The sequence below is a fragment of the Buteo buteo genome, chromosome 3 (genome assembly GCF_964188355.1).
Source record: "Buteo buteo chromosome 3, bButBut1.hap1.1, whole genome shotgun sequence".
NCBI lineage: Eukaryota > Metazoa > Chordata > Aves > Accipitriformes > Accipitridae > Buteo > Buteo buteo.
Window position 1 is genome coordinate 58,946,166 of NC_134173.1, and position 19,361 is coordinate 58,965,526.

The 19,361-nt window shown below is 38.8% G+C and overlaps 1 protein-coding gene across 1 annotated transcript in view; it reads left to right on the forward strand.

Annotated features, from left to right (window-relative positions):
• The first annotated feature begins 1,455 nt into the window (after positions 1 to 1,455).
• The window catches only part of EMC2 (ER membrane protein complex subunit 2), a 43,341-nt gene continuing 25,435 nt past the window's right edge, over positions 1,456 to 19,361 (forward strand). The window contains exons 1-5 of the mRNA XM_075023821.1: positions 1,456 to 1,608; positions 7,156 to 7,269; positions 10,600 to 10,664; positions 15,003 to 15,088; positions 17,966 to 18,023. Of these exons, the coding sequence (XP_074879922.1) occupies positions 1,569 to 1,608; positions 7,156 to 7,269; positions 10,600 to 10,664; positions 15,003 to 15,088; positions 17,966 to 18,023 (363 nt within the window). The 5' untranslated portion in view covers positions 1,456 to 1,568. The remainder of the gene's footprint in view (positions 1,609 to 7,155; positions 7,270 to 10,599; positions 10,665 to 15,002; positions 15,089 to 17,965; positions 18,024 to 19,361) is intronic.

Consider the following 19,361-nt stretch of genomic DNA (forward strand, 5'->3'; position numbering starts at 1 on the left):
CATTAGGTGGCAGCTGACAGGGCTTTTAAGAGGGTCAAAATTTTGGATTTATATGCTTAAAAGTTCCATCTGCGTCCCACATTAGGCATTACACCTAGCTCAGCAATCCAGCAGTACTGAACTCTGCAAGCTAATTTTGCCTTTTACCTCAGCTGTCAGTGTTACCCAGTAATGTACAGAGCAGGTCTTTGCTAAATCCTTTATGTATCTGGCACACAACCATTCTGCATTCATTCCTTTACTTGTAAAACAGGAGAATTGCTCCTGTAGTAGGACTTACTGTCTAGAAGTAAGGGATTAAAAGGGGACTTACTGTCCGCTACTCATAGGAATACTACAAGAATAAATAAATGTTTTTGGAAGTGTTCAGATAATACAGACACTGCTATTGTAAAATTAGCTGGAAGTACAGTTGTGCTATACAAGGTCTAAACAATTCAGTGACTCAGAAGATCAAAAACTGCTTTCAAGGGAAGAAAAATTAGGCATACACAGTCTTTCTAGACCACTATTTGAATTCCAGTTGAGGCCTTTTAGCTGTCTAAGTCATTACATGTAATTACGCTGTAGATTGTATTAAGAATTAGTAGTTTATTCTAATACAGAGGAAGCAACACAATAAATACAGACACAGTTTTCTCGATACTAGGGTACCATTTGTTGATGGAGCTAGGGGATTAATTTTGAGTACAGAGCCTGAGGTGTTTCCAGGGAGAGGACTTGTCAGAGTTGAACGTCAGGTAAGTAAGTTTCTGGTGATATTTTCCGAAAACCATTTCCGTTAGAATACATGAAGTTAAAGATCCATCGCCATTTTTCTAAATCTTCAGCAGAGATACATGTATTTCTTAACAATTACACAGTATTGACATGGGGAGCCTTCTTTACTAAGAAACCCTTCATCTCCGTGACTGGTGGTCTGCAGAAGCCACAGTGTCGGAAAATAAGTGGTGGAGAGGAGACAGAGGTGGGCACAGCCGGCAGCAGGCCCCTGGCCCTGCTCTGGGCTGTAGGCCCCGTCAGGGCTTCTCCGACTCGTAGCCATAAATTTGTCATGGGTGGTTGGCTGCACCTGGGGCGGCTGGAGCAAACGCAGAGGAACGGGTGGTTCATCCTTGCTGGTTCAAGCCCGTCTCCAGGCGCCCGGGGGCACGAAACGCACTGGCAGTTTGCAGGCTGAAAGCAAACCAACGCAGGGGCCTCCTCACGGGGCGCGCATTCAAGGCGCAGGGCTTTGCGCCACGGGAACCGGGCACGGGGAGTTGACGCGGATGATAACACTGGAGAAATTAACCTGCAGCCCGTAGTGCCGCCTCCGGTTTAGGCTCTTCTGCGCGTTTTAGTGCGGCACCTAAGCCAGGCCTCGCCGGCGGAGGGAGGAGGCGGCGGGAGCGCCGCGGCGGCCCCGGCGGGCCTGCGCAGGCGGGCGGCGCCTCAGGCGGGCCCCGCGTCAGGCGAACCCCGCGCCCCGCCGCGCCGGGCCGTCCCCGCCGCGGGGCGCCGCCCGCCCTGCCCGCCAATGACGGCCGGGGCCGTCACGGCGGCGCGTCACGCGGGCGGCCGCCAAGATGGCGAAGGTGTCGGAGATGTACGACGTGACTTGGGAAGGTAACGGCGCGGCCAGGCGGCGGCCTCCCGGCCGGGGCCGGGCCCGGGCCGAGCGACCGACCGACCGACCCACCCCCGGGCGCGGGGTGGGAGCGGCGGTGCCCGCAGCCGCGCGGCGCCCCCGGAGCCCCGCTGCGCGGCGGGCCCGGCGCAGGCCGGCGCCTGTGCCCCGGCAGCCGCTGCCGGGCGGTGGCGGCACCGGCACCGGTTCCCGGGCGGGGCCGGGGGGCGGCGGTTCTGGCAGCTGCCGGGCTCCTCGGGCTGCGGCCGGCCGGCGCAAGCGGGGCGGCGTCGCCGGAGAAGCGGCGTCGGCGAGCGGTGCTCAGCCCCTCGGTGCCCGCCGGTCCGCCGGCTGCGTAAGGCGCACGTCGCCCAGCGAGGGCCCCGTGCCTGTCCCCGGTGCGCGGCGGGGGGAGCTTCCCCAGCGCCGGTGCGGGCGGGGGCCCTCCAGCCGCCGCCTCCGCTTTGGGGGGACGGAGCCCCGCTTCCCCCGAGGACGGCGGCGGGGGGTTCCTCCCACCCCTGCTTCCCGGCCCCCCCCCCCCCCCTCAAGTGCTGACACAGCGCTTACAAGAAAAAAAGGCCTCTTGGTTGGGTCGGCAGCTTGTGTCCTGGTTCACCTTTTGGAGCACCTGAAAATTACCTGATGCTTTCCTGAAACGTGATCATAGGCGTTTGTGGAGGAACTCCCAGAAGCTCTGAAGCGACATGCAGGCTTTTGGAAATCCTGCTCCCCAGATCTTTCTAGCTTTCATATCTGTTTGATCATAATGATTATTTATTTTTCATATAACAATACTTTCTGAGGTTTACCTGACACCTTTGGTGGCTTTTTTCATAAGCAGTATGTGTTCAAATGTGAGTTCATACAGCACTCGAACCCATTACAGTCTCCCATCAGGAATAAATTAATGCTTCTCTGTAATTTGGCCATAAAGGGGGAACCTTTAGCTAGGCGGTCCCATGCATTATGAACATTATACAGTAGAGAACATAATGCAGAGAGAAGCTGTGTGATCTTTGGTTTTTTATTTATTTACTGCTAATCTCTGAAGAAATAATTGAGCAGTAGAATAGTTCCCCGAGCATAGATTGTCGGTTAGTTTGGTTTTGTAGTATGGGGATAAGAGGAAGAACATTGTGGGGGATGTATTGTAGCAGATGCCAGTAACTTGCCCATCAGAAATAGTGCCCATGCTGTCCTTTCTGCACCTTTTTCTGTAGGACTCTGAAGCAAAACAAAATGAAATTTGAAATATTCAGTCTTCAGCTCAAATTGCATTGGTGTCAGAAAATACTTTAGCTGGTATTGAAGAAAATAGTGCTGTAACTGAATGATTAAGGATGAAGAAAAGGGCTTTCTTGCCAGCGTCTCTGGTGGTCGGTTTATAGGTAGTTTTTCTCTGATACTTGGTTGCATCAGCGTGATGTCATTAGGGTAATTTAGCACTTTAGAAAAAGCTTGGTTGCCCGTTCTTTTATATCTCTTGTGAGAAGGTATAGCGGTTGTGAAGCTCAGCTTGGATAGAGAGCAGGCAGGCCACTGTATGGGAAGGGAAGTTGTATGGACCATTACTGGTGCCATTAGGCTTTCCCAGAAGTTGCTCTAAACCAGCTTGTGTAAAGAACTTTTCTCGTTTTTATTTTGCTTGAACATACATGGTTACAAAAAGCAGAGATGTAGAGGGTGTTTTTCCTCCTCTTGTTCTCAGGTGTCAGTGATTGGGAAGAGAAATGAGATTTTTCACAGGATAGGTAACATGCACTGTGGATATGTTTCTGTACATTTAGCCCTAGATAGTTTTGTCTGACAGTATTGCAAAGTTGTGTCTTTGTTCTCTAATGTAAAGGCCAGGTACAGGATGCTAAAGCTTACTGCTTTTGGACTTGGCTAATTCGTACTGAGGTGAGCATTCTGCTCTTACAAATAACGTCCATATTCTACTTCCAAGAGTTTTGATTGACATCTGTGACATTGTGCTAGATGCATGGTTTTGCATATGGGTTTGTTGAACGAGAAATTTTTGGGGACCAGCTGAAGACTTTTATCATGGGTGGGATGATCCCAGCAGCATTGTGACCTAGCACCTAGCAAAGAACTTGGATGCAGTTCTAGGAATTTAATGTAGCTCATCTTGAGTTTTCATAGAAATTAAGCATTTTAGACAACCGGGTGTATGGTTGATATTTATCTGAAAAATGTCCTTTATATACTCAGTCCTTTATAAACAACATGGTTTTTACTTGCATATTGCTCAAAGATGAAACTGATTGGAGGTTAGGGAAAAAGAATAACATGAGACAAATGACATACAGTTTCTACCTTGCTTTGCTTTTCACTCGGGTTCTTTGTGACAAAGGTAGGAGTTTAACCATGATTAAATTTTATGTTAGATCAATGTGTTTTACAGATGGTTAGGAAAGATAACTGAAAATAACTATTTTCTACTGTTGGACCTGTCTTTATTTTTCTTCCTTTACTTTGTTTGCTATGTCTTGAGCTTTAAAGTGTATTTTGGAAATACCATAAAATGCTTTATAGGATGAAATTTAACAGTCTGTATATGTGAGGCCATTTTCTTGCACATGTATGTATTGGGCAACATGACATATAACAAAGAGAAAATCCCAAACGAATTTAAAACCTGAACACTTCTATCTTTTAATGTCTCCAGTCATTTGAGTCCATTTTAGATGACAAAATTGCTTCCTTCCTGTGACTTAGAAACTGAATTCATATTTAGGTTTTATAGAAAGACTCTAGGAAATGGAAGACAGTCTAATGTTTTATCTCTGTCATAATCTGTGTGCAATTAAGTGTTGGTGAGGTGTTTTCGTTGTGTTCCGTGCTGTGTTTCCTTGCTTTTAGGTATTCCTAATTTTCAGTTGTAATCAAAGGGGCAGATCACCTTACTCTGGATTTTATATATGAATTTGCGGGGTTACGACAGGCAAAGGTGAGATGCTGGGGCATTAGTTGAGGCCACTTTGAAAGCTGAGTTGTTATGGTTAGAGACAGCATCCGCAGTGCCCAGCTGAGCTGCCTTTGCCTCTGCTTGCACTTGCAAAGTATTAGTTAGGCATCCGGATGAGGCCAGGGGTCTGGAAACCCGCAGAGAGCAGTTCGCCAGGCCATTGCACACCCTGTGCGTTTAGGTAAGCTTGTTGAACTGGTGGATTTGTGAGGTTTTTGGCTTGATTCCTGTTTTGGAAGATGAGAGTGGGTGGTGCTGAGGTGTGGTGGAAGATTTGGTGTCTGTAACAGAAGAACAATGTACAAATGATCTCTAGAAATATAATGGTTATGGGGTCCCTGGGTGACTGCTGGTGGCAGCAGTTGTTATATGTCAAGGTAATGTTTTGGAGTATGCAATGTATGTCTCTATTAATAAGGGTAGCTTTCTTTATTTCAGCGGGTGCTTTTAGATATCGAGGACTTGAAAACTATGATCCAACTAAACAATCAAAGTATAAGTAATTATAAGAGGATCACTTCATATCTGGTTGCTCGAGCCAAATTAACTGACGCCTTAACAGACACAAAAATAAAACACAGGTTATTTCTTTTGGCTTGCTGTAGGCTGCTTGCATGTTTTTTGGGAACAGCAAACATTGTGGCAAGTGCATCTGCTCCTTTGAACTTGTAATGTTTTGATTTATATGTGCAAAGCTTGCTGATTTAAGAGAACTTAGGACTGAAACAAATGTATCAATTGCTCGGGACCAGCCTATATATGTGACAGGAGTAATTGTAGCTGAAACTAGACATGTCTTTAACATTTTTTTTTTCTAAAATCTCCAATTGCTATTGCCCAACCTTGTATTATGTGCTGTATGTAGATTTGCCTCCAAGACTTAAATTATTATTGGCTGACTTTTGATAGCTTTCTTGTCAAACTTAATGAATTGTTTACTAACATTGTAAAAAGTCTTGTGTAAATTTTACTGCAGTTTTTTAGCATTTTCTTTCTTCTACCTTTTACTTAAAATTCATTATTTCTAAAACTGACGAGCCTCCTGATAGATTCACATCAATGAGAACTTTTTTTTTTTAACTTTGTTTTTTGGTCATCAGCTGATATACTGTTATACCGTTCTGCGTCGACAGTTTTTTTCCATCGCTGTAAATGCTGTGCTTGGGTGATGAATGGTAGATGTGTGTTCTGTTAATACATAATTCAGACATTATTCCATTTGGAATCACACTGGAATGGAGGTGTTGATAATTTCCAAGTAAATGAGTGGATAGAAATCAGACAGCTTATTTATTTTTATGCGTTTAGCTTGTCAGCTTTTGTGAATGTTTGTGTTCTCTCACATTCTTGCTGTCTAACTTTGAATATCCAGGGACCATCATGTGTCTAGAACCGTTTAACTTTACCCATGCATATGAAATGTAACCCTGTGGTGGTTTTGGTTGAATTTCAAAATACAAAATGTAGCACAATAACAGTCTTATGAGCAATCTGAGATCACTTCAGGTAGATGGAAGAAAGCTCAGTGTTTAATTTTTATCTGTCAGTTATGTTAACTATGCATTTTGAAGAAAAACTGACAGTGTTTAGATCTATTGTTGTGTTTGTTTTTCCAGCAGTTGTAAAGTTTTAAAAAAATATTGGCAACAGTTGTCATGGTACCTTCATATTAGTAAAGCTACTATCTATTAATGAAAACTATTTTCCTTAAGTTTCCTCAAAATTTGTTCTTGTATGTGGAACGTCTACACGTATATAAATGTATATAGGTATATAAAATCCCATTCTTAGCAATTTCCTGATCCAGAGGATAACTAAAACCTAGGCTAGGTAGTGCTCTCTAGCTGGCTTTGAGTATGCCTGCTGTCTTGGAGATCTGATCCATAGTAAATGTACTCTTGAAAGAAAAATCCTAGTGCTAAAAGAAACTGTCTTTTCTATCTTACCTAGATAGTGATAATTTTTATACCTTCGGGTACTTCTGTGGTGTAGAAAGCCTTCACTTTCATGTCTACTTTTCTTGTGGCTCCTTTCTGTAGGAGTGTGTAGATTCTTTTGAGAGTGGAAGTTCACAGCATTTTGCTTACAATGATAAACGTGAGCAGTGGTTGAGTTCTCATAGTTTTTCTAATACTAAGAGTAAAAATTTATTCACCTGGAGCAGAAATGCAATTATAGTACTGTTTGTAAATATGAATGTGAAACTACTTGGGAGAAATCTCTCGTAGCCTATTTTTCCTAACCATGGCTAATGTCCGTTAAATTTATCATTTATTGGATAACTAGGTATAAGGGGGTTTTACTGCATATGTTACTAACCTGAGAGAGTGCAAACTTAGAAATTGAATCGATTATATTAAAGCATGAACATGGTTTGTGTGATATGGTTTCAGAGGTCTGGTACACCTATCTGTTCTCTAGTAGTTTCTAATATTAGTAGAAGTTACTTTTTTAGATCTATTGCTCTCTAAACCCATTCTTCATATGCATATTTTTAAGAAATAAAATTCAAATTCCATTACTATCTGGAAATCTCAATATTTTCTTATGTTTTTCTCCACTTTGCCCCCAGATATGCGTGATAAAATGAGGAAATGGAGGGAGGAAAACTACCGAAACAGTGAACAGATCGTGGATGTTGGAGAAGAGTTAATTAATGAATATGCATCTAAACTTGGAGATGACAGTAAGTAAACAATCATTATTTTTAAAACTTCCATTCTCTGGTTTTGTTTTCTCTTTTCAGATTCTATTTTGTATGTCTGTGTTCCCTTCCTGTATCTGCTGATATTGCTGAAATATATATTACTTTCTTAGTCTAATAGGCTTCCAGAATTCCTAGATTTTATTTCTTTCCCAAATATAGGCTGCAGTGAAAACAGATGGAAAAATTACCTCCTAGAACTGTTAGTATGCTGTGTTAGTAGTTAGACCATTACGTGGAAACTTAGTGTGAAACTGTTATTTAGCTGTCATTTGACTGATTTTCTGTTCTTCAACACTGTGGCAAAAATTGAGAAGGATCTTTTTATAACAGAGAAAGCTATTCCTCAATCAAGTCATACATACTGCAGAAATTAATATTAAGGCTGCTTTTATTACATTACGTTTGTGAAGTTTCCACTATTCATGAAATTATTATTTTCAGGGGATTTTAACTATCTTACACTAATTTCAGTAGACAAAAGCTTGGAAATAACTTTTTTTTACTAAAAGAGAATTGTTTAGAAACATGCCACAATACAATAATGCTCTTTACTATAAGCATAAAATAAAACAAAGTATAACAAAGCGCTATCAAGATTGTATAGGTTTGCATATTAATCTCACACAGGTTTTTATTTTAATGCTTATTCTTTCTTCTTTTTCCCTTTTCTATAATTCAGGTAATTTAATACAGACATTCTTTAATATATTTCTCTTGTAGTTCTTTCAATTTATTAACTTCTGTTATATAGTCACAGTGGATTTTAGCAGCCACAGCAGTGCATTGTATTTACTAATAAAAGTTACAGTATGCCATATGATTAACTTTGTTCAGCTGTAGTTAGTTAACTTTAATTTTATATACCTAACGTCGTACAGTGTTCCAGGAATTAAAATCCAAATAGTCATTTCAGAAGGACACTTTGCCTCCCTTTCTTGTCAGGTGAGGAATCTTTCAGTATTGGGTTTGGAGTTCTGCAGATAGGATTCTTTTTCTATAAATGCTTTGCTCTGGTTCTGTCTTGCACCTTCCAAGCTGTAATTCTGTTCTGGAGTTCTTTCTGTTGTAAGGAACTTTGCCACTGCAAATGTTTTACTCTTTTGGATATAAATACATGGATAATCTACCCAAAGTATCATGTATTGAAGATACCTCTATGCATAGCAGTGAGTCATGAAGTGCGTTTGGAGATTCAGTGCCTGCAGAAGATACTGCACTGTGAGGGGGTCTTATACTGTAACTCTGAGGAACGTGCTTGTTTTTAGACTGCATGGGTAGGCTTAATACACCCACCTGCAAGAGAATTGTGGTAGGTTCCCTCTGCTTTAGAAGAACTTAGAGAACTAACCTTGATTTTATTTTCTTCTTACCATGTTGCTAGTAATTTATGAGAATTGTATTTTAGTAAGAAATTGTTGAAGAGCTTGATATTCCTCTTGGATCTTACCAATGCCTTTCTGAAACACTGTTGTCAGTAATACAGGCTGAGACACATTCCTTTCTTTTCAGTGTTGAGTTTTTCCTTCTTTTCAAGATGTATGCATTTTATTCTTTCATAGACTTGACATTCAGGATTCATTAGATAAATTACCTGCGATGTTCCTGATGTTCTTAGCCAATGCATAAAAGTAGCTGAAATTAATTTACATATTTGTATTCTGTTTTTGTTTTTTTTTAAAGTAGTATCAGAAGCAACTATATACCATTTTAAAAACAAACAAACAAAAAAACAACAACCAAAAAACCCCACAAACATCTACAGTAGATGTAGAATTCTTTCTTGAGTAGCCATGGAAGGTGAATGAGTTGTATATGATGAATGTTAGTCTTGTTGCTTCATGTGTTTTCAGAATACATCTGGATATTACAGTGGCTAACTTCACAATGCATATAGAAGGGAGAATAATGAATGCAATGGGGTAAATTATTTGGGTATCTTGCCTCCTCAGGCAGAAGACATCCAATGTAATTGGTGAACAAAAAATTTATTATTATTAGAGTTTTTAAAATAACTTACTGAGTAGTCAGTCTAAGGGGCAGGGATACTATTATCCACATTGTAATTTTAATGAAAAGTTGGGATTTTCTTATGGACAATCAGTAGTCCAAAGCTATAGAGTTGGACTTAAAGTAGAGGAGTAAGACCTTTGGCTTTTTATGTTGGGGGTTTTTTAAGCTTGAACAAGAAAGCCCTAGTACAGATTAGAAAAACAGATCCCTGTGGACTGGTTACTTGATTCTCATACAAGTGTTCTTTTGCCTAATATCTGACACTAACCTGTGCTAGGGTTAAAGCATCAATGTAGAAGTTTGATCAAATGGGGAGAGCCATTTCATAAACTAGAAAAGTATCTTATTCTTAGAATTTTTTAAAAAACCATCATATATAATTTATATCATGGATATATGTTATCTGTATTTTGTCTGCATCTATGTATGCATTTTTACGTTCATGGAAAAAATGTATATGTTATATAATAAAAACAGAATATATGTCTTATAGTTCCAGTGGGGAAGAGGGGTTACAGGCAAATTGATGCCTGTTTCTCTTCTTTTGTATAGTTAGCAAAAAATAGCATTTTCTTTAAAAATAGTGGAAATTCATAGCATAGAAACTATTTTTAAAAATGAGAGGGCCTTTGTTATTTTATATTTTATCTTTATTTTATATTTTTTTCAAGACTTTTGTTTCAGTTCTATGAATTATTGAGTGCACCTGATTGTATTTACATGACTTCAAAACACTTAGTACTTCTAAACTCACATTACGTGCTTCCCTCTACCATAACCTCTCTTTTCTGAAGCTGATGTAGCTACAGTGTTAAGTTCTTTATATTCAAGAACCTGGTAGGCCTAGAACAGAAATAACGTGATCTGTCATTGATTTAGAGAAATTGTTCAACGCCAGGAAGAAGACAACATTTGTAGGACTTTCAGCAGTGAAACAGTTAAGGGAAATTTATTTTCTTTCTAGCCCAAGTGTCTGTTCTTCAGGTCTGATCAGAGAGCAAGTCCTAATGGGGATCTGCTTAGAAGACTGCAGCTATAATGTTAGGAAAAGCAGAGAATTAGAGCTTTTTTGCCTCTCAAGATGTCAAAAGGTACTTTGTTACTAAAAGCAATAAAATTGCTTAAATGCGTTTTTAATTAATTCCAGCAGTTTCTTAAAATGTCTGTTTCAGTAGTGATCCACAGGAGTAGAAGGGGAAAAATACACAGACAAAATTCATTAATCTTATTTACATTGTAGGTGTTTCCCATTATCTTAAAAAATAAATTATCTGCATTTAATGTCTCTTTTGTGTCCAGTTTGGATAATATATGAACAGGTGATGATTGCTGCCCTGGACTGCAGTCGAGATGATTTGGCATTGGTAAGTTTTTAAGTTGACTTTTCCCTGAAACCTTAAGTTTTCTTCCTGGGTATCTCTTCTAGATAGTTCTTTGGACAGCTATAGGATATTCAGAACTCCATAGCTTGGACTTGTAGAATATCTATCAAGAAATACACTGCTGGGAAGAAACTGCCTCCACCCACCTTCTCTAATCTGTAACTTTTGTTTAGACAGATCATGTCTCTTCCAATAGCCATGAAAATATTTACAGCTACTCTGGTGAGGGCTAAATGTCAAGAATAATACTGAAGTTGCCATATTGTACAGAGAGTGTTTGTTTATTGAAAACTTCTCAATTTTATTGGTTTTTTGAATGTTTTGAGGTAAAACGTCCTGTTGTGCATTTCATATTGTATGTCATGTTGGCTATCATCAAAGTAAGTAATTGACATATTGGAGCAAGTCTTCAAGATGAATAAAGAGCTGGACTGCATAATGTATACGGAAAGGCTGAGTGATCTGGGTTTGCTAAGTCTTGAGAAAGCTAAGAAGATATTTTATTGCTATCTTTGAATATGTACTAATGGGAAGGTATAAAGAAGACAGAGTCCGATTTTTGTAGATGTGCAGCAAAAGACAAGTGCAAGAGACGTAAGCTGCAACAAAGGAAATTCCAATTAGATATCAGGAAAAAGTTTTTAACAAGGGGGTTGATGAACACTTTGGGACAAGTGGCACAGAGAAGTTGTGGAATCTTTGGAGATGCTCAGAAATGGATTGGAGTATGGTCCTGCACTCACTTGGAAGCTGGCTCTGTTTTGAGTGGGGATTTGGAGCAGGTGGCCTCCAAAGGTCCCTTGCAATCCAAATTATTCAGTGATTCTTGATAAAAATACTGCTAATGGATATTTGGGTTTAGTCAATTTGTATGCAAATGTATTTGAATTATACAAATAACGATTTAGATAAAGAGTTTATTTAGAACTGTATCGCCTGTTCACTAGATTAAAAATGAAAAAACACCAAAACAAACAAAAAACCCAACGAAGCTTAGCTAATCCTTTAAAGGCAGCAACTGAAAAAGGCCAAGTGTGTTTTGCAGGCAAATTTTAATAATCTTTTCATCCCTCCTTCACAAAATGCTGGGAAAAAAACATGAGCTTGTCTAGTGCCCTGAAAGCCAGCAAGTTTGAGCTTATCCTAAGTAAAAAGAGAGGTATTTTCAGGAGTCCAGGTGTTTCATGGGGATTACTCTTCCAGTGCCTTGTTCTCTGTCAGATGGCAAAATACCCCATAAAGTCTTTGAGCTTCATGTGATGTCACTTGGGTGAAACTTAATGGTCTGTGATATACAAGGGGTCAGACTAGAGGATGTAGTTGGGAGAAGGGCAATTTGAAAGTAGGCAGAACTAGACAAGTTTATCTTGCATCCCATATGTATATGGTAAAATGGAGTACACTGGAAAATACAGCCATAACATGCTGAACTGGTCATGAACTCACTGAACTTCCCTTTCTTTTGTTCCTCAGAAGAAAATACTGTTGTAGTATAGATGTTTGTTTAAACAAAAACAAATAGACTTACTGTTTAAATAAATATATTTCTGTGTTCTGATTTATATCTAAAACAGTTTTGGTTTTTATTTTCAGGGTCTTTTTAGGAAGACTTTCACAAAATTGTTGAGGGAGCCAGTGTTGAAAGATCAGTTGTGAAATACTATTTATTTTTACTAACCGTGGCAGGGATTTTAAATTGCAGTTTCTGTGCCCTCTAAGGAATATTGCTTGAGATGAGGGAGTGCAACATTTTATATGCAGCTCAGAAAGGAGGTTAAAAGCTTAGAGGGAAACTTAGTTGATTTTTTTTATTTTTTTTAAATCTGACTGATTTATAATAAAGAAATTAATTCAAACAAGTCAACATCATATGCGGCTTTTTGCTACAGCTGTAGCCCTAAAGTAGACAAACAGCTTCGGAACTTTTGTTTTTTAGCAGCGAGCTTTTGACAGCTGCGATGCATTTTGCTTAGGGGGATAGGTCTCATCTGCTCCAAATGAGGAGGCTGAGATGGTTTTCAGAGTAATTTATCTGACTTTTGCTTTTGCTTTTTCTTTCCTCTTTTTATTACTGTTGTCCTCTCTGTCCTGCACAAAATGACTGTGTAATGCATGCCACTTCTGCAATCAGCCAGTTCTTTCATGTGCATGTTTTGGTGAAATCACCTACTGTTGGCAGGTACTTGCACTACCAGTATTTTACATGCTGAAGTCCAGGTTTATATTTCTTTGCCTTTGTCAGACCTTTAAAATTAAAAACTGACATGATTAAAAGAGTCAGAAAACAAATTAACTGCAAATTAAAGTTTCACATACAAATGAGATTTGCCGTTGGAATTGCGGAGTTTCTGAGAGAATCTCGAAAGTAGATTAGTGACATAGTGCAGAACCCAGTGCTCAATAACATAAATGATTATAGGGATTACAGGTTAATTTTAAAAGGAGGACATTTGGTGCTGCTGAGTCCAGAACATTTTGAAGATACAGGTAGTGTAGCTTATTCGTGCTCTTTTGTTTTCGAAAGTCTTGCAGTGAGTTGTTTGTGACTGTCTCACAACTTTTCATGTCACTTTATTGTATGTGATGTCTTAATCTACAGGAGTTTATTTTGGCTTTGTGGCTGCTGTATTCGGTTGAATGATGATCATGTAGTCAGATCTAACGTGAACGATTCTGGTCTTGTAGTACTGCTGCACTTGAGTGCTACTTCATCAGGGGTTTTTTTGTATTGTCAGTGGGGTTTTTCTAGATGTAAAAGTCCATCTGCAGATTGTGGAGCTTAGTATTATTGCAAATGTTACAATTTTTGACATTTAAAAATTTTATTGGAGAAAAGCAGTGCATGGTTTTATACTGAGAATCACTGTCCTTCAGGATTCCCAGATCACTGGGCCAATGGGTGGATTTATTGTCTGCAAAATTTCTTTTTAAAATCTAGAAGTTTGTATTGTAAAAGCTGGAGTGAAACTACTTTCCTGTAGTTTTATGTAAATTTTCCTGTCTCTTAAGAACATTCACAGGTTAGTTCAGATGTCATGTAATGTGCTGCTAAGTACATGTAGTTTTTTATGACAATTCGTTGTCCAGAGCAGCAGGAGTTCACCTAGACATCACTGTAAGTGCCAGTAAACTGTTTCTGTGCTAAACCTGAGTCTTGCTATGTGAAATTGCATTTTTGAGATCTTGGTTTGTTGGAAACTAGGATGATCATGATGAAAATCTCCTGTGCTTACTTGAGGCTAAGCATTACTGCTTTGATTACTGTTTCCTTTCTCTTCCTTCTCTATTTTTTTGCATATGGAGAGATGTGAATATTTCTCTTCTGTGCTCTAGCAACCTGTTCATCTATAGAAACAGAGAGGGAATCTATTAATTTTTACTGATTTGCTTCTGGATTTTTTCTTTGACCAGTGGATGTGATGAGATGGAACAGATTATGTAGATAGGCCTCTGCTACAACCTTAGGTCTGAAGAACAAGTTTATAAGCTGAGTTGCATAAAGAAATGCCTGGAAAAGGAGGGTTCTGTGTGAAGCTTTTAATGTGATTCAAACTAGTGGTCTTTTTTGAGAGCCTGGGGACTGTCCTGCCCACTGTAATGAGTCAGCTACAAACTTTGCAATGCTATCTAGCCGCATTCATGATATGGTTAGAGTTAGTTTGCTCTGGGGAAGTTGTGACTCAATTCCTCTACCAAACATCTTTTTTCGCTAATCCGGAGAAATCTGCCTGTGATGAATTTCTTTTATCCAGCCCAGGTGTCTCATTGATTTCAGGAGTTAGAAGCTATGCCTCTTCTGCCAGCAGGCTCAACCCAAGCCAGTGACAAACATTTTCTTTGGATTTCAATTTTTATTTTAAAAATAAACACAGAGCATAGTATTAGCATAGTTTGTTCCATTGTAAGATACCCATTTATTAAAGAAGCTTCACATAAGCTCTTACCGTCTTTATTTTGTTTTTTTACTGTCTTGTGTTGTTATGAGGCAACTAAGTAGACTTCAAGTTTTAATAGTATCAGAACTGTTTTAGTAGGTTTAATTTTCTAGACAAATAACTATTTCCAAGAAGGCCTGATGGTCTAATGACCTGTATGGAAGATACTTCTTAGAATTAGTTTTCTAACAGACAAAGTTTCAGTTTCTGAGGTTTTCTTTATCAATACATTTTATTGCTTATTTCAAAAATTGGTATTTGCTTTTATTTAGAAGTTCCATTTCATGTGGTTGAATTCATCAGCTAAGTACTTTTTTTTTTTTTCCTTCCAGCTTCTGTGTAGGTAATTATATTCACAATAGTATTTTTGGTTTTATTTTTATAGTTTTGTCTTCAGGAACTAAGGCGGCAGTTTCCTGGGAGCCACAGAGTCAAACGATTAACTGGAATGAGATTTGAAGCTATGGAAAGGTAAAACCTGAATTTAAAAAAAAATGTACTTTCTGTCCGGAAAGGTGCTTTTGATTTCTTAAAAAAGGAATTCAGGCACTATATAAACATGGCAAAGCAATGCTGGGCAGTTTCTTTATGGAAAACAACTATGTACATGATCACATAATGTTTAGACGTTTTTATTGCATTTTTGCATGTACTATGCAGTGTTATATTTTTGAAGTCTTCTCATCAGACTTCATAGATTAAAAGGATCTTACTCGACAACATAAGTCATTATACAGTAAAACACTAGGCGCTTTTTTGATGAAGTCTGAGAGATATACATTTCATCTCACAGAGCTAGAGTAGCATATGAAAATCAGTGCCAACGTTTTTTTGTCTTCACTGTTCTCTTATGCTTCTAATTACTGCAGGATGTAGGTCTTTTCCCTTGTTTTCTGAGTGTAGATAAATCAAGTAGAACTTAATAAGGATTAAATCTATAGGATTAGTTATAGAAACAACTCAAAAAACCATGTGGAATAGAATGGCAGAACCTAAAAGTCAGACTGACCTTTTTGAAATGACGCATGGAATGGTTATAACATACTAAGTTTAACAGGAGTTATTAAAATAATGAACAGCTTAAAACTTTACAGTTTTCTAAGAGGAATGACCTCAGGGCTTGAGGTTGACCTTTGTTGTCCACCTTGCTCCTTTGTATACATCTTTGATATCGACATTTTTTCTTAAAGCATTTGGCTTGGGTGTTGAGAAGGACTTCCAGCTTCCAGTGCCTTTGAATGCTAGCAAATCTGTTCCATGCCACACTTTGCATACAGAGTTGGTGAGATTTTGAGCTTTTGGGCCATCTTTATACGAAGGAATTGGAACTTAGAAGTAAATCCCTACATGCTTTTTTTTTTGTAATTTATTTATTTAGCAGATGTTCTTCATCCGTTGCATCCTTGCAAAATTAACTTTTAAAATGTTACTTGATATGAGTCACCAATGAATGTCCATTGCTTGGGTCAAAAGGAGTGGATAACCAGACTCCACAACCACAGGGCCAGTCTTGGGACAACTGGATGTTCCACATTTCACAGTCGCTTTATATCAAACACACATTTATGAAGACTTTCCATTAAACTTAGCTCTCTTTCTGTCTTTATTTGATGTAGTGTAGGAAGACAGTGAGAGAATGGCAGCAGATTTTGCCCCCTTCCTGAAACCTGTTCAGAAGTGCAAAAGAACATAATTCTGTGCAGGCTTATGTGACTGCATTGAAGAAGTTATTGCATGGGAACAGATATTTGTGGGAGACGACTGCTGCATAAACATTATGTGTTGTTTCAGCAATGAATTGAGATTGAACCACAGTTTTCCGAAAGTGCTCATAAAAAGTCTTGACAAAATGTCTCTGTCAGGTTAGATCCTTGAGATTGGAATGTTGGGGGAGCAGAGGCAATAACAAAAGCTGATGTTTCATCTTCATAGATTTTCTGCAGAAGTCAGAGGAGAAAGAGGCTTCAGCTCTGAGTTGTCTTGAACAGGAAACCATCTGCAGGTACTCTAAGCCATGCCCTGGAGAAGCCTGTCTCTCTCCACTGACTACAAATGAAGCCTAGCCTAGGGAGACTTAAGCTGGAGGGATCACGTTTTCAATTGAAGAAGTGAGCTTCTTGTTAAATTCTAAGTGACTTCTAGGAGTGGATAAGATTCTGCCTTCCCCCCAGGAACAAAAAAGGGTAAAGAACATCCCTGTAGACTGAGACATTCCTGTAGACACTTGCTAATCAAATGAACAGTATTCTGGAACTTCACCCTGTAAAGCTGGGATTATGGCCATCATGTTCAGTCTTATAAAATACGTTGGATAAAGTAGCAACTAACAGGGAACATGAATACAGCATTTTACAGTACATCTGCTCAAGTCCACAGCAGTCACCTTCTACTTGTTTCTGATTTTGTGCTTCCTTTGACATTTGTTCTCATACGTTACGGTAACTGGACTGGACAGCTGAGCTGTGCTAAAGTCAGCAGTGCTTACGGAGCAGTGAGAGTACGTCAGTGGGTGTTCAAGGTGAGAAGGATATGTGTAGCATCAAAACCAAATCAGCAATACCTCTGAAAAACTACTTGTCGAACTCTACGTGAAGACACAAAGTATGACCTAATTATGTGGTGATAGCATAACAGCTGTGTAGTCAAATGTGGTTTGAATTGAATTATTTCATTTGTCCAGTTTGGGTCATGTACACAGCTGGCTGAACACACAGATCTATTTCCCAGAAGCTTTAAAGCATTTGTAGCAGCTGGAGTAACCTGTTTTGAGCATACTTCAGATAGCAGAATTAATTAATAAAACCTATGTAGTGATGATGGAATACATTTTCTTTCAGGATTTATGGTATAGTCTATGGGTGGACTTTTGTGTGAATCCCCCCAGTTTACTGTATGTGGCTGCTTATACTTTATAAAATCATAACAGAAGAAACTCACATGAACTTTTAAATGACAATCATGAAATGAAAAGTCATTATTTTGGGTGGCCTTTCAAATTTGTGGGTTTCTCTTTCTTGGGAGAGGTGAAAGGTAGAGTTGGGATGTGATGATTGGACCTGTTGGGTACAAAAAAAAGAACAGGTAGGAGAGTAAGAAATTTGGGTGTAAAATATATAAGGTGCTCCTGAAACAGTATTCCATGAAGCAATTACCATGTATTTTTTTTAACTTGGTGACATAAAATACTGCTGTTCATATTTAGCTAGCACTCAAGAGAATTTTGTATGAGTATAGTTTGCTTAAATATATTCAGTATAAAAAGTGCAGGGGGGGGTTTAACTATTGGAAGGACAGTCAAAAAGTCAGGAGTTCTGTCTCAGAAATAAATAGAATGATTTCTTTGAACAGGTATGATGATGCTATCCAGTTGTATGATAGAATTTTACAAGAAGATTCAACTAACACAGTAAGTTTAAAAGATTTTTCTGAACTGCAGTGGCTTGTTGTTTGAAATTGTTATAACATTTTGTGGGTTTCACTGTGGAAAAACGTGTCTGTTACTGTATTTGTTTCCTTTAGTTTCCTGGTATAATAATCTATGTTGCCTTCATTAGAACAAATGAGTTTTGTTTCATGATGAGAGGGCATGATATAATGCCTGCTTAAACACTGAATTTAGAAGACAGGATTATAACTAGCAACCTTTCCAGCAGTCTTAGTAGGGTTTACATTGGGCCTTTCAGCTTTTCCATTTGCCCTGAATATTCAGTATTTACAGGACCAATATAGTCTGCCATGTGTCTTCTGTCTTCCTAATACTTAAACCTAAATATTGCGTACGAATACATTCAGATAGTGCTTGAATAGCAGTTATATTGATTTATTGTCTGGGACATTTTACTAGCTTTTGAATCAAAATACTATAAAGCTTGCCAATTGTATAAAACAAAATCTGAGGCAGACTGTACTTTACTTTTAAGCATTTTTTCAATACTTGTTGTGTAAGCCACCTTGAGCTATTAGATACCAAAATGAAAGTCTAGGGAAACTTGTAGCAATGTATTTTCATGCATTTTTTTCCACGAAGATAAAACTAGAAACATGAAGAAACTATGGAGTTCCAAATATTTATATCACATGATGCAGAGTCAGTTTATTAGTAGTAATCATTGTCTGTTTGAGGGCATATGTTTGTCTATGTAACTTGGTTTTGGGGAACTGGTTCTCTTTATTGGGTAAACTTCTATGTAAATGTAATACTTAGGCTATTGCAGATGTTTTGGCAGTCTCATGTCAATGTTCCTTCGTGCGTTTTGAACGTCTACCTTTCTTCAGTCAGCTTATTGGATGTGGTCTGCTATTCAGGAGGGGAAAACCCACAGAAACATAGATAACTGGGGGTAACTGGGGTATGCCAGAGCTGGATATAGATAAAGTACCATCACTTCAATTAAGTAAACCATTTAAAAAAACCCACAAAACAAATTTAAAAAAACCCACAACCAAAAAACACCTAAAACCACCAAACCAGAAAATTATTTTCAAGGCAGCACATCTGAAAACATTAATACCAAGTTAAGCACTCGGAGGACAGTGATAGGTTAAAGTCTGAGTCTTTTAGCAGTGATAGAACTCATATTTTTTGCGTGAGGGTAAAAGGAACTGTTTAAATTCTTCACTCTTATTTTTTGCTCTCCCTAGAGCAGTACTACTTGAACTATGTTCTGTGAGACAAATGCAGGTGATCTGCAGTTGTCCTTTGAATGTCTATAGTGTTTTCGAGTAGAAGTTTTAGCACAAGGTG